Source organism: Echiichthys vipera, assembly GCF_963691815.1.
Source record: "Echiichthys vipera genome assembly, chromosome: 19".
Lineage (NCBI taxonomy): Eukaryota > Metazoa > Chordata > Actinopteri > Perciformes > Trachinidae > Echiichthys > Echiichthys vipera.
The window spans coordinates 7,871,532-7,885,857 of record NC_139844.1 but is presented as its reverse complement, the minus strand read 5'-3'; the positions used below and the strand labels follow the sequence as shown (position 1 = coordinate 7,885,857).

Here is a 14,326-nt window from a genome sequence, read left to right as displayed (position 1 = left end):
CGTCTCTCCTTTCCAGTAGGAAATGTCACAGTAACTGAGCACTCCACTCCGGTCTCCAAGTTTTTATCTGCATCTTTGCCCTCATACAACCACTCCACTGTGTGTGCACACCATTCATACGTCGACACAGAGCAGTTTAACGTCACCTCATCACTGTCCTTCTGTTCAGTCACTGGGGAAGATGGAGTTATTGTGAGAAGAAGACAATAAAAGTACAATGAACGTTCCCACTGCAATCATATCTATTGTAATATTTCAGCAAATTGCTCTACAGTTTGAAAACATTATGATGTAAAGACTCACTGGTAACAACAGAAAGGTAAACGTGAACATCTTGGTGTCCTGATATGTTGACTTGTCTGCAGGTGTAACGACCAACATCCTCATCTGTGATCTTCTTCATAACCAGAGAACATTTCTCTGTAACACTCAGTCTGTCTGATTGGGTTTTGAAGTTATCATCAAGCTGCCCAAGGTTCACAAGCATTAATGACAATGTGCTTCCTGGACCACTGAAGATCCAGTAGGTACTGTCACATTTGTCCTGATCACCTCTCACATGTGCACAAGGCAAAGTGACTCCATCTCCATCTCTGACAACAAAGCTGAGGGAATGTTGTCCAGTCACTGCTGTTCAAAATATGAGAGGAAAATGAGACAAAATTTGAAATATAAATGTAGCTTTATCCTGACAGTTAAGGCCCCTAAAAATGATACGTGGTGAAAACGCTTTGCACCGATCGTTCCATTTAATTTCTAAGGAGGAGGCGCTGACGCCCAATGTAGCACCAGCGCCCAAGGTAGCGGCGCGCACCGCTCAGATTTGCCTCTCTGCCGCTGCTCTTAAAGTTCAATGTGGGTTTTCAAGTTCAAGAACTTTGACCTAGTTGCCGCTGACCTTTTAAAAGCGCAACCAATTAGATAGAAGCTTTAAATATGACTTTTCCTAGGCAACCAGAGAGCGACATCAAGCCAGTTAGAAAGATGGAGGAAAAACGTAACGTTTGTGTGTCCGAGTTTCCTGAACTATTTAACGTTACATCAAAGTCGTATCACATCTAAAACGTAATGCTTGCAGGTTTGTAAGAAGTCACACCAGGTTTGTGAATAGACAGCTTACGAGCTAATGGGTCTTATAATGCTAACGCTGATTTAGACGTTTACTGGGTCTCTGCACCCAACGTTGCACTTACCTGGTGGTGGTGGTTTATTATGATGGAAGTTAGATGACCTAAGATAAGTCTGTATAGGAAGAAATGTCAGGGTGAATGGATGAGTCACCATCAAACAACTCAATGTATTCTCATCCACAGGTTCGTAGGATATCCTGCATAAGGTAATGCACAAAAATTTGTATTATTCTTTACGAAATATGACGTTCAATTTCATACTGGAAATGCTGTCCGGAAGTGGATCGCAACGGTTACGTTACATTACAGTTTGGCTTAGAAAATCAAACAACTTGGTTAGGGTTAGAAAAAAAGGTTGTGCTTAGGCTGAGTATTACCGGAACACAAACACCAGTCCACCAGGTGAAAGGTCAGTGTTTTGGGACCCATCCTCCACCTCCACCCTCCTCTCTATGTGGGAGGTACCTCATTTTGACACGTGAAATACAGTAAAGTAGTAAATATGTGGCAAACATATGAATTGCAATGCATTACTTTACGTCATATGAACCATGAGAACAGCCTGAACAAACACAACATCTTTTGCCCCGTGCTCGGGTTTCAAGTAAAAACTAAATGTCAACTTTACAACCAGGGGGCGTGACGAATAAACAACTTGAAAATGCAAAATACTGGCCAGATAGGCTCATGTAATTGCTTTTATTGTGAAAGGAAGATAGGAGTACAGTTTTGCTGATGCTGCAAAATCCTTATGCCTTAATTCATGTTGCGAAAGCTCATAAAAAAATCCACATTTTCCACAAAATCCATAAATTGCCATTCTGTGTGAAAGTACTCATGACAAAAACAACAGTTTGAAAAAAGAAAATAACTCCATTCATGTTAAGCCAATCCATGATCTTTTCCTGACCCTATCACACGTGTTAAGCCTAACAAAATAGTTACGTTAACATTAAGTAGAACGGTCATATGTGATGTGTTGGGAGTCATTGGCACATAATCTAGTGTGTTGTAAAAAACTGTGCTGCTTATACTGTTTAGAAAATCTGTTTTGCTTCCAAATTTCCTGAAACTCCACGTCTAATACAAACCACGCTCTTGGTTGTCTTACTTAAATTAAGATCACACTTGTAATAATGTAGGATTAAACATACCAATAATGTTATTTTTTGTAATCTTTCTGGTATTTCTGTATGTATTATATTCTTACCTGTAATCAGAAGCCCCAGTATAAGCAATAAAAACACTCTAATCCATCTGAATTTAACCATCCTGCATGTTTTTTTCTCTTCCTTTTTAGCTATTAACTGTCTGAGTTGCTAAACTGATGTGTGTTAAAGGGAAGAGAAGAAGAATGTATTTTCTGTGATGTGCCACTTCCTCATTGTAAAAAAAAAAAACAAAGTTGCTAAATATATGTTGTTGCATGCTTAGCATAGATCCACTCTTTAACTTTTACATTTTAACCATTCAGTGAACACTCTCACAGAAGTTAAACAGGAGATTATTAATCCATCAGCAACAAAGGAAATTAGCCGTAAACCAGCAGTAAAGCCATCTGGATGTTAGGAGGGTTGGGTTTGACCCAAAAGCAGACCAGATGAGAAGCAGATTCAATGAACAGGTTTTATTTTCAGTTAGTCCAGTTCTTAGAAGAGTCAAAGCACAGAAGACACAAAATCCAACTAAGGTTTTAGATAAACAAAGTCCATCAAGTGTCCAGGGAACAGAGGCTGAGCAATCCACAGAGCAATCAGGTAACAGAGGGCAAACCTCTTTCCGGCAGTGGACAGAAACAGAAAATCCAAACTGGCAGAGTGAATCCAACACAGGCAGAGTAATCCCAACACCGGCAGAGTAAATCCAATACAGGCAGTGTAGCACACAAACTTGCAAGCACAATCTGACAGAGGATACTGAGAAGGCTGAACTTAAATAGGGAGACAGAGACCAATCATTGGGCAGGAGAAAACAAGGTAACGAGCAAATTAATTGGCAGGACAGGTGTGGGCAAAAAGTGGCGGGAAAACAGGGGGAGTGGCGTCACAGCCACAAACACAAAACCACTTGGTCTCCAAACAAAGGCAAAGCCAACAGTACACAAACAGACCAACAGGGTGCCCGGACCCAAAACCCTGACACTGGGAAGTTTGGAAATAAAATGAGAAGAACGTAGAGGGGATTTTATGCTTTTATTTCGTGCCTTATTTAACTGCCATTTTTGAGTGTGCACCCACATTTGGCCCAGTTGATCAGTGCCATGCTTAAGCCCCTCCCTCCCTCCTCCCCTGCTAGTCGGCTGCGGCCTGCACTCACGTTACTTCAAAGATCCGGGCCATGGCGCGATTGTTTCTTGCTCATACGTCATCACCCCTGAGACTGGCACTTAGACATTGTCAGTGTTTAACCCAGTTGTTTAGTCCATAATGTTACCATGCTGATGAGTGGCTTCATTTAATCATGAACTTTATTCATTTCATAAAAAAGTTACAACATGCTTTATATGATTGAAAAGTTCAAATGGAAATATAATACCCAGAAGTAATATAATAATTAAAGCTGCGAGCAGTGATGAACTATCAGAACATGTCATGACATCATGCTGCAAAATAAAAATGTAATATTCTCTTGTCCACAATAAACAAGACCTCAACATATCTGACCTGTGCTGTTGCTTCACTAGTATGTTTTGGTAGCACAACCAAATTTGTGAAATTGTTGTCAACCAATAAGATCCGTCTGCCAGTAACCCTTACTGTGTGTACCCAGTATTTACAAAAAGTTTAAATTCCCAATTGTTCCTCACTGTCTGGATTTCTTTCCACTGTACCTACATTTAATAATAATAATGATAATGATGATAATAATAATGCATTTTATTTAGTTAGCCCTTTCGTTTGTTAGCAATCCCAAGGTGCTACAGAGTACAACAAGATTAAAAAACAGATTTGAAGTTTGGGGGAATCGTTTTTAAAAAGAAAAGTTGTCAGGCCCTTCTTAAAAGAGTTTGTTTTTTTTGCATCTGACTGCATCTGAGTGTGGGACGGAGTGGGGCAATGTTCCTGAGGTGGTAGAAGAAGGAGGTCTTGCAGAGATGTTTAATGGTTGTCAAAAGTGAGATGAGTGTTGAATCTTACACCTAGGTTGATGACTGTAGATGACAGGGGGAAGGTTTTGACAAAAAAAAACAGCTTTTGTTTTGGAGCTATTTAGTTGAAGAACGTTTTTGTCATCCAGGCCTTTATCTCCTCAAGGCAGGTGCTCAGTGACAATGATGATGGCGATGATGGTTATGATGACGACAATGACAGTATGGCTTTAGTCAGATTTTATGTAGAGTTGTGTGTCTTCAGCGTAGCAAATAAATGCTATTCCAAGGGGATGATTGTAGAGAGTAAACAGGTTGGGGCAGAGAACCAACCCTTGAGGGATCCCACAGGTATCCCAAGGAGAACTCTGTTCTTCCAGACATGTAGGTTAGGGTTAGGGTTAGGGTCAGGGTGGAATCAGAGAGTCCAATTGTGTGGTGGAGGCACTGAAGGAGAATGTTGTGGTCAACTGTGTCAAAAGCTGAAGACAGATCCGGGAGGATGGGGAGTGATGGTGAGCCAGTGTCAGCCGCCATCAACAGGTCGTTTGTGACTCTGACCAGAGCTGTGTTGGTGCTGTGAACAGAACGCAAGCTGGACTGGATTTTCTCAAAGATGGAGCGTGAGTTGAGATGGTCCTGAAGATGGATTGCAACTACTTTTTCCAACACTTGGACTGAGGGGTAGATGACGGGCTGTCAGGAGACTTAGAGTGTATATGTTTGGTTTGACCATGGCTGTAGGAAAAGGGTCCAGGGCCTAAGTGGAAGGTTTCATCCTGTAAATGATGTCCTCAACCTCTTGCTGAGAGATGTCAGAGAAGCAGGAGAGAGGCTGTAAAGGCCCATGCTGTCGCTCCGTAGGAGGGACAGACTAAGGCATAGAAGTCAAAGTTGTGGATGTCTATCTGGTCTGAAAGAAAAATCTGGAGGTTAGAAAACCATTAAAATGATATTTATCGAATTGATTGACATTTACTAAGCTGAGGGATAGTGGGAATCTGTGAATATGGTCACAATCTTGCCTCCTATTCCTGGGCATTGAATAATGCCCCCAAAGTATTTTTGCAAAACATTATGATGTCACACAGAAATCCACCTTTAACATTTTGGATATAAAAAGGCCATAACTTCACCATTTCATCATATTAGACATTTGTGTTAAATGTTTATTATTAGCATAATAATTCTTGAGTTAAGGCTGAAAGCGTGTTCTGTGAGGTCATAGGGATGTTGAACTTTGACCTCCAAAATCTCATTAGTCCATACAAATTGGAATTTTTTGTGCCAATGGCACAACTGTGGATGGACAATGTCACAAATATGTTAACAACTGAGGGTCAGCATACAGTATAATTTTTTAATTTAGAACACAAGGCAACTAAATATTGAGTTATATTACACACATTGCAGCAAGTATATAAATGAGCTTGTATCAGCAGCAGTTGAGTAGAGTGGAAGCATTTGTCAGGGTTGGAGTTTGGAGTGTGAAAATAAAGTTATTTTTATCGGCAGCAGCCTACATAGCAGTGCAGATCCAGAAAGACTGATCTCCCCGGATCTAAACCAAACATGTGACTGTGCCTTGAGCAAACACTCAACCAGTGACGTGCAGTCAGGGGAGGCAGGTGAGGCTGTGCCTCCCCTGGCATCATGAGAGGAAAAAAGAAACGAAATAATAAAATAACACAAGTATTAATATTCGTCCTCTTGACTATGATTTTGGTGTGGTTCTTAATGTATTTTTTACCATTTTTATAGTACAAATCGCAGAAAATTCTGTATTTCCTGCTTAAATAAACGGAGTCTCCTTCGGAGACGAGAGGTGAGGCACGGACAGCCGAGCCTCCCTCCAGATTGCGCAATCACTCACAAACTGGATTAAGCGCGTGCAAACGGCGCGTGCTTGTTCCCATTTCTGTGTATGTTTCCTATATGATGGTTGAGGACACTTTTATGTAATAAAAGTATACGTCTTCTTTTCCATGGTGTTCAGTAATGTATTTTACGTATGTGTGTAATATTTACATCTTATTGATAAGACATAAATCCACAGGGAGAATGCTGCCTTGAGGCAGGCAGTACCTCTGCCTCAAGGAAGACGGCGATAGTGAGCAGCCTGATAGCCTGCCAGGTCAGCCAGGTCACGGTGAACTCTGACCCGTGGGCAAAAAGTAAACACAAGAAGTGTGCTGTGCGACGCTGTAGAGCTTAGCGACAAGCTGTCATTTCTCGCCCTGAAAATGGAGGATTTGATTTCTAAACTAACAATTTTTTCAAAGCTGGACTTTCAGTCAAAGCAAGAAGCCATTTATAAGTAAAGGTAAGATATGCTGAAATATACAGTGGCACTGGTTTTAAAATGGTTTTCAGCATCCTATTCGCTCCTATTCTCTCCTATTCTCTCATCCTATCCTATTGGCATCCTGCTGTATGTTTGTAAACCTGACTTGTGAATCAGTGCCTCCCCAACCCCAACCCTCACTGCACGTCACTGCACTCAACCACTCCAAAACACACACACACACACACACACACGCACGCACACACACACGCGCGCGCACACACACACACACACACACACACACACACACACACACACACACACACACACACACACACAAATAGAGACTTTCTTTTAGATTATTTGTTTTCCATGAACTATTGGCCTTCAAAGGTTCCTTATCTCCAGGTATCAGCCATAAAATCCCAGTAACAGAGACTCCAATAGGCTCTGTCCACTAGAGGAACTTCTGCAACCATCAATAACACACTTAGGATTTTAGTGTGCATGCTGGGAGTTTTAAGTCTTTCTGATAACCAGCGAAAACGGCAGGTCTAAGCAGACGATGACACCAACGGTTTTCCGCTTGCCTGGGGCAAGTAAAAATAATATTCGGGCAAGTTGAGCTCGTTTTCTAGTTGCCTAAACGGGCAAGTGGATTTTTGAGGGATTCTTTTTAATATAAAGGCTATTTATTTAAGGGTTTTAGACTTTTTTTTTGGCTAATTCACACAAACACCTGGCCTGGTTAAAGATTATCCAAACAAATACGGTAATAAAGCAAACAAAAAGGCAACAGTGTCAGTGAAAAAGTAAATGTCAGCCTGATCACGCTATAAACTGTAAAGGTGATTGTGATTATTCAGTTACAAGAAATATTGAAGTTTAAAAGAAGACATATCTTTGCTATACCCTCTGATATTATTATCCAGATATAAGAAGGACACATAAAACTGGGTGATTTTCTGTGCAAAGTGTGCAGGAAGTGAATGATGGTTTTATGTGGTCAGGATGTGACTGGTAAGGAGTGTTTAAGAGACATCGCTTGCTAAAAGGTATAGTTAAATTATACTCATTATTATTTAACAGGTTTTTGGTTGTTATTCGGGCAAGTGAACATTACATTCAGGCAAGTAGAATGTGACCTGAACTTGCCCTATGGGCAAGTGCTTTTGAAACCTTAGTGTCAACCCCTGCTAAGGACATCCTTGTTAATGGTTAAACATCAGAACCACTCTATCTCACACACATACAAACGTTATGCAACAGCTTACATTTGAAATAGCTGCCAATTTCAAACGACACTGTCCTGAAAAGACCCTAATATGATTCACTATCAGTTGTGGGTGTTTATGACAGTCTGCTCCTCCCTTGGGATGTGTCTATTCTCCACTTGATGACTCACAAAGCTAAAAGCTCCAGAGGTACATTTATTTTGTCAGTGACTTATCAACTTCAGGACACTTTCCTCACTTTAGTCATGGGAATATTAGATCTGTTTCTCCAGTCCTCCAGCTCTATCTCCCTGTTGGGGGCTCTGGTGGTCCTTCTGCTCGTCTACCTTGTTTCCTCCGTCAGGTTCAGTTCCCAGGAGGACAGAAAGGAACCTCCAGGACCAAAACCCATTCCCCTACTGGGCAACCTCCTGCACCTTGACCTTAAGAGACCACACAGCACATTCATGAAGGTGAGACCGTGTCTCAGGTGTAGTTTTTCTGTGTTTCTTCTACAAGCACAAGTCATGACATCATGCTGCTGTTTTTCAGCTCTCCAAGAAATATGGATCAGTGTTCACCGTCTATATGGGACCAAATAAAACAGTGGTCCTGGCTGGATACAAGGCGGTGAAGGAGGCACTTGTTAACTATGCTGAAGAGTTTGGAGACAGACATCAAGTGCGACTTATGCATGAATTTGATCAAGGACATGGTAAGCAAAGAAAAAACCAAGAGGAAAAAGCTCCAAGTTTACAAACTCATCAACTAATCCGGACCATAGCAAATGAACTATAGGTGTGAAAACACCCTTATTCTGCCTTCAACCATCAGTTGTGTAAGATATTGTGCTGAATTGTTTCCACTCAGGTGTTATATGGTCCAATGGGGATTCATGGAAAGAAATGAGGCGCTTTGCTTTGACCAACCTTAGAGACTTTGGGATGGGCAAGAAGGTGTGTGAGGACAAAATTATTGAGGAATCTCACCGGCTCATTGGAGTTCTTATGAAATTCAAAGGTAAATGTCTTTTGAATCAATTATGTGAGCAACATTACAGGTTAAAAAAGTAGTAATGATTTCAATTTGTTTTACCTCGTCACAGGAGAAGCTTTTGATACGAGCCAACCTATATTTCATGCAGTCTCTAACATTATCTGCTCCATGGTCTACGGAAGCAGATTTGAATATGATGATCCAGAGTTTACAGCAATGTTAGATCGCATACACACACGTGGTCAACTTATGAGTTCCCCTTCAATACAGGTATCATTTTATAATTTTGTAAAACTTGTGATTTCAGTATAGTGACATTAGTAACAAACTATTGTAATTTGCATGAAGGAATTGTTTATTTTTCTTTTGACTTATAAAACGTATATTAAATGTTATAAAGACTGATACATGTATATTCTTTGACAGGTGTACAACGTGTTCCCATGGTTCTTTAAATGGGTACCAAACAGGAAGGTTTTCAAAAGAGTGGGTGCTGCCATTAAAAAAAAGAATTTAGAGCTGTTCAGTCATTTGAAAGAGACCCTCAATCCACAGATGTGCAGAGGCCTTGTGGACGCCTTTCTGGTCCGAAAGCAGAATCTGGAGGTTTGAAAAACATCAAAGTTCATTTTTATTGAATTATTTGATATTTACTGAGCTGAGGGATAGTGGGAATTTGTGAATATGATCACAATCTCTGTTTCTGAAAATTGAAAAATGGCCAGAAAGTGTTTTTGCAAAACTCATAGAAGTCCATCTTTGACCTTTTTGATATAAAAGTCCATCATTTCACCATTTTACACATTTGTGTTAATCTTCATCACAATAGGAATTCTTGAGTTAAGGTTAAATCATCCCAGGATCTTTTTCGGCAAAAACACTCATCAAATAAGCCATCGAGACATTTTTTACCAAATGCAATCCAAAAGGAAGGAGCCCATTGGTGCTTTGTTTATTATGTAAGGAGTCTTATCATGCTAATGCAGAGGTTTGGTGTTATTTTGAGAAGTATTAGTGGTTAAAAGAGAAGTTTTAATGCATTTGCCGGATTTCACTGTGATGCCCAAAATGTGTTTGGTGGGGTCAAAGGGATGTTGACCTTTGACCTTGAAAATCTAATCAGTTCATCCTTGGATTTTGTGCCAAATGTGAAAAAATTCCCTCAAAGCATTCTACAGATATCACAGAGATTGAAAAGGACAGACTGACGGAAAATGTCACATATCAGTTTACAACTGAGGGCCAACATACTTTATAATCTTTATTTTACAATACAAAAAAAATAATATTGAGTTATAGTAGACAAACTGGAAAAGCAAGATCTGCTGGTAGTTTGTTCCAGTTGTGTGCAGCATAACAGCTTCACCGTAGTTTAAACTCCACTGTACTCCACTATCTGACCTGAGTCTGTAGATCTCATTGTCTACTGGGTTTATACTCTACTAACATGTCATTCATGTATTCTGGACCAAAACCAGAATAAATAAAGCTAACTTTGGCATCAGATTTTTCTTTAAAATAAATGTGCTGACAAATCTTTACTTGCAGGAATCTGGGATTACCAACAGTCACTACCACGATGCAAACCTCCTGACATCAATTCGGAATCTGTTTGCTGCTGGCACTGACACAACAGCAACTACACTGAGATGGGGACTTCTGTTCATGGCCAAGTATCCAAAAATACAGGGTAAGGAGCTGTAGATGTGCACAGCTTACATAAAACATACGTTCCAAGCTATGTAGATAGATAGATAGATAGATAGATAGATAGATAGATAGATACTTTATTCATCCCCTCAGGGAAAGTCTATATGTCCCATAGCTCACAATACACATAATACGTACACCATAAAAAGACAGTCATTCAACAATAAAAGAAATATGAATAAATAACAATATAAATAAAGACTGATACAGTAATAAAAGAAGTGAGGAGGTGGAGGTTGGGTTGGGTTGGGCCTGGCACCAGAGCCAAGGTCAGCGGCCCCTGTCCACTACTGAACTGTTGAACAGCCTGATGACCGTAGGGACGAAGGACCTCCTGTGGCGCTCAGTCTTCGAGCGCAGCGCAGTTAGCCGCCCGCTGTGGCTATTGACTGCTCTGCTCCATCAGGGTGTGGTGGAGGGTGGTTGGTATTGTCCATGGTATTGTCCATGATGTCAGACAACTTGGTCCACATCCTCCTCTTCACCACGGCCCCCAGTGATTCTAGGCACCTACCCAGCACTGAGCCTGCTTTCCAGATCAGTTTATCCAGCCTTCTGGTGTCCCTCTCAGTCGCACTGCCTCCCCAGCAGACAGCAGCATAAAAGATGGTACTTGCCACCACCGACTGGTAGAACATGTGCAGCATCTCCACACAGACATTGAAGGACCTGAGCCACTATGGTTCACTGAGACTGTACTTAGACACAGTAGTGCTTTGAGCTAATTGCTAACAAACATGTTGATGCCAACTTCTGCTTCTGGCCAAGTATCCAAAAATACAAGGTAAAGAACTTAAGACATCCACAACTTCCACAGAAACACTCTTTGAGCAAATTGTCTTCATAAAAACAGAAGCTTCTCATGTCCCAGACCAGGTCCAAGAGGAGCTGAGCAGGGTGATAGGAAGTGGACAAGTGCAGGTCGAGGACAGGAAGAACCTGCCATTCACCAACGCTGTCATCCATGAGACACAGAGACTGGCCAACATTGCTCCAACGTCCATTCCTCATAAAACTACCCGAGATGTAACCTTCCAGGGTCACTTCATTAAGAAGGTTTAACTGAATAAAAACACAAGCTTCATCTTCATCTTCCTGCCCTGAAACAAAATGTGACAATTGTTACTTGTAGCAAGTATTTTCTGGTTTTAAAAGAATAAAATCCCCTAATGTATTACAAATCTGTTCAATGACTGTATTGTCCACAGGGGACCACAGTGTACCCTCTCTTGACCTCTGTCCTGTATGATGAGAGTGAGTGGGAGAACCCACACAGCTTTTATCCTGCTCACTTCCTGGACAAAGATGGGAAGTTTGTCAAGAGAGAAGCCTTCATGCCTTTTTCTGCAGGTTTGTGAGCTGAGACTTCATGTCTTAATTAGTTAATTATTAGTTTACTGTAAGACGGCCTGAAGCTTTTCCTTCGCTCCCTCTGTTGCAGGTCGTAGGAGTTGTATTGGAGAAGGTCTGGCCAGGATGGAGCTCTTCATCTTCTTCAGCACCCTCCTGCAGCATTTTCGTTTTACTCCTCCACCTGGAGTTTCAGAGGATGAACTGGACCTGACTCCACGTGTGGGCTTCACCAGCAGCCCATCACCCCATAAACTGTGTGCGGTCTCCTGTATTTGAAGGAGAAAGGCTCTGGAAATACAGTATTTCTTGACCAAGTGCCATGAATTCAACTTTTTTTTTTAATTATTCAATTCAATTCAATTCAATTCAATTTTATTTATAGTGTCAAATCATAACAAAAGTTATCTCAGGACACTTTACAGAGTAGGTAAAGACCACACTCAATGACTTATTTATGATTTACAGAGACCCAACAATTCCTCTGTAGAGTACAGTGGCAACGAAAACCTTCCCTATAACAGGCAGGAACGTCAGACAGACCCAGCTCTGTGGAGGACGGACATCTGTCTGCACCGGTTGGGGAGGAAGAAAAGGAGAGAGAAAGAGAGAAAAGACACACAGATGGACAGGGAGAGACAGACAGACACACTTCCAGAGATGCAAGCAAAGCCTAACAGTAACTATAATATTTATAGTAATGTGAATATGACGTATATGTTAAGGCAGTTAATACAACAGAATAGTAGAAACAAGCACAGCTAAGGTGACAGAATATGAAAATGATAATAATTATGGTGGCAAACACGATCAATGATGAGTAGTGGCAATAGCAGCTACGATACAGCTACAAATTTTATAGTTTATTAAACTAGTGATAGTATATATGAGTAACAGTGACAATAGCAGCAGGAAGCGTCATGTAGGACCACGGCAGCAAGCACCACCACGATCAGCAGAGACCTGCGAGACGACAAAGCACAAACAGCTCCGGGGAAGAAGCTGAATCAGTAACATGCATTGATGGGACATGAATGATTCAGACAGAGAGGAGAGAAGCTCAGAGTATCAGGAAAAGTATTATCCCCCGGCAGACTAGGCCTATAGCAGCATCATTAAGCAGAATAAAGTCTTATCGTAAGCCCTAGCTGTAAGCTTTATCAAAAAGGAAAGTTTTAAGTTTACTTTTAAATAAGGGGACAGTGTCTGCCTCCCGAATAACATTTGGGAGTTTGTTCCACAGGAGAGGAGCTTGGTAGCTGAAGGCTCTGCCTCCCATTCTACTTTTGGAGACTCTAGGAACGACGAGTAGCCCTGCATTCTCAGAGCGCAGAGATCTAGTTGGGTGATACGGTACTATGAGCTCTTTAAGATACGACGGAGCCTGACCAATAAGAGCTTTGTACGTAAGGAGAAGGATTTTAAATTGTATTCTAGATTTTACAGGTAGCCAGTGCAGAGAAGCTAATACAGGAGAAATATGTTCTCTTCGATTTGTTTTAGTTAGTACACGAGCTGCAGCATTTTGGACCAACTGGAGACTCTTAACAGACTTATTGGAGCAGCCTGATAATAAGGAATTGCAGTAGTCCAGCCTAGAAGTAACAAATGCATGAACAAGTTTCTCTGCATCTTTCTGAGACACAATGTTCCTAATTTTTGCAATATTACGCAGGTGAAAATATGCAGTCCTTGTTGTTAGTTTTATGTGAGAATCGAAGGACATATCCTGATCAAAAATAACACCCAGATTCCTTACTGTGGTGCTGGAGGACAACACTACATCATCCAGAGGAACAATATCTTTAGCTATTGAATTTCGGAGGCCTTTGGGGCCAAGTACAATAATTTCAGTTTTGTCTGAGTTTAACATCAGGAAATTGCAGGTCATCCAGCTTTTTATTTCCTTAATGCACATTTGAAGTTTATCTAACTGATGGGTTTCTTCTGGTTTGATCGACAAATATAATTGTGTATCATCAGCATAACAATGAAAATTTATGGAGTGCTTCCTTATAATAATTCCTAAGGGAAGCATATATAAGGTGAAAAGAATCGGTCCAAGGACAGAACCCTGTGGGACTCCGTGACTAACTTTAGTGTGCATGGAGGATTTGTCATTAACATGTACAAACTGAGATCTATCTGATAAATATGACTTAAACCAGCTCAGTGCGGTTCCTTTAATGCCGATCAGATGCTCTAGTCTGTGTAGCAGGATGTGATGGTCAATAGTGTCGAAGGCAGCACTAAGATCTAGTAAGACAAGTACAAAGACAAGTCCTTTGTCTGAAGCTATTAGAAGGTCGTTAGTAATTTTCACCAGTGCTGTCTCAGTGCTATGATTTGCTCTAAATCCTGACTGGAAATCCTCAAATAACTCATTATTATGTAAAAAGTCACACAACTGATTGGCAACTAATTTCTCGAGGATCTTAGAGAGAAAAGGAAGGTTAGATATAGGTCTATAGTTGGCTAGTACCTCAGGATCAAGACTGGGCTTTTTAAGAAGAGGTTTAATTACAGCTACTTTAAAAGACTGTGGTACATAACC

At 40.9% G+C, this 14,326-nt stretch overlaps 1 protein-coding gene across 1 annotated transcript; it reads left to right on the top strand.

Annotated features, from left to right (window-relative positions):
* Window positions 1–7,982: 7,982 nt before the first annotated feature.
* Window positions 7,983–12,051, top strand: LOC310962167 (cytochrome P450 2K1-like; the record flags this gene model as incomplete). The annotated part of the gene is made up of 9 exons (XM_083934548.1): window positions 7,983–8,189; window positions 8,269–8,431; window positions 8,587–8,736; window positions 8,822–8,982; window positions 9,139–9,318; window positions 10,261–10,402; window positions 11,294–11,478; window positions 11,631–11,772; window positions 11,864–12,051. 9 exons carry the CDS (start codon window positions 7,983–7,985, stop codon window positions 12,049–12,051), a joined length of 1,518 nt encoding a protein of 505 aa, XP_083790674.1.
* Window positions 12,052–14,326: the final 2,275 nt, after the last annotated feature.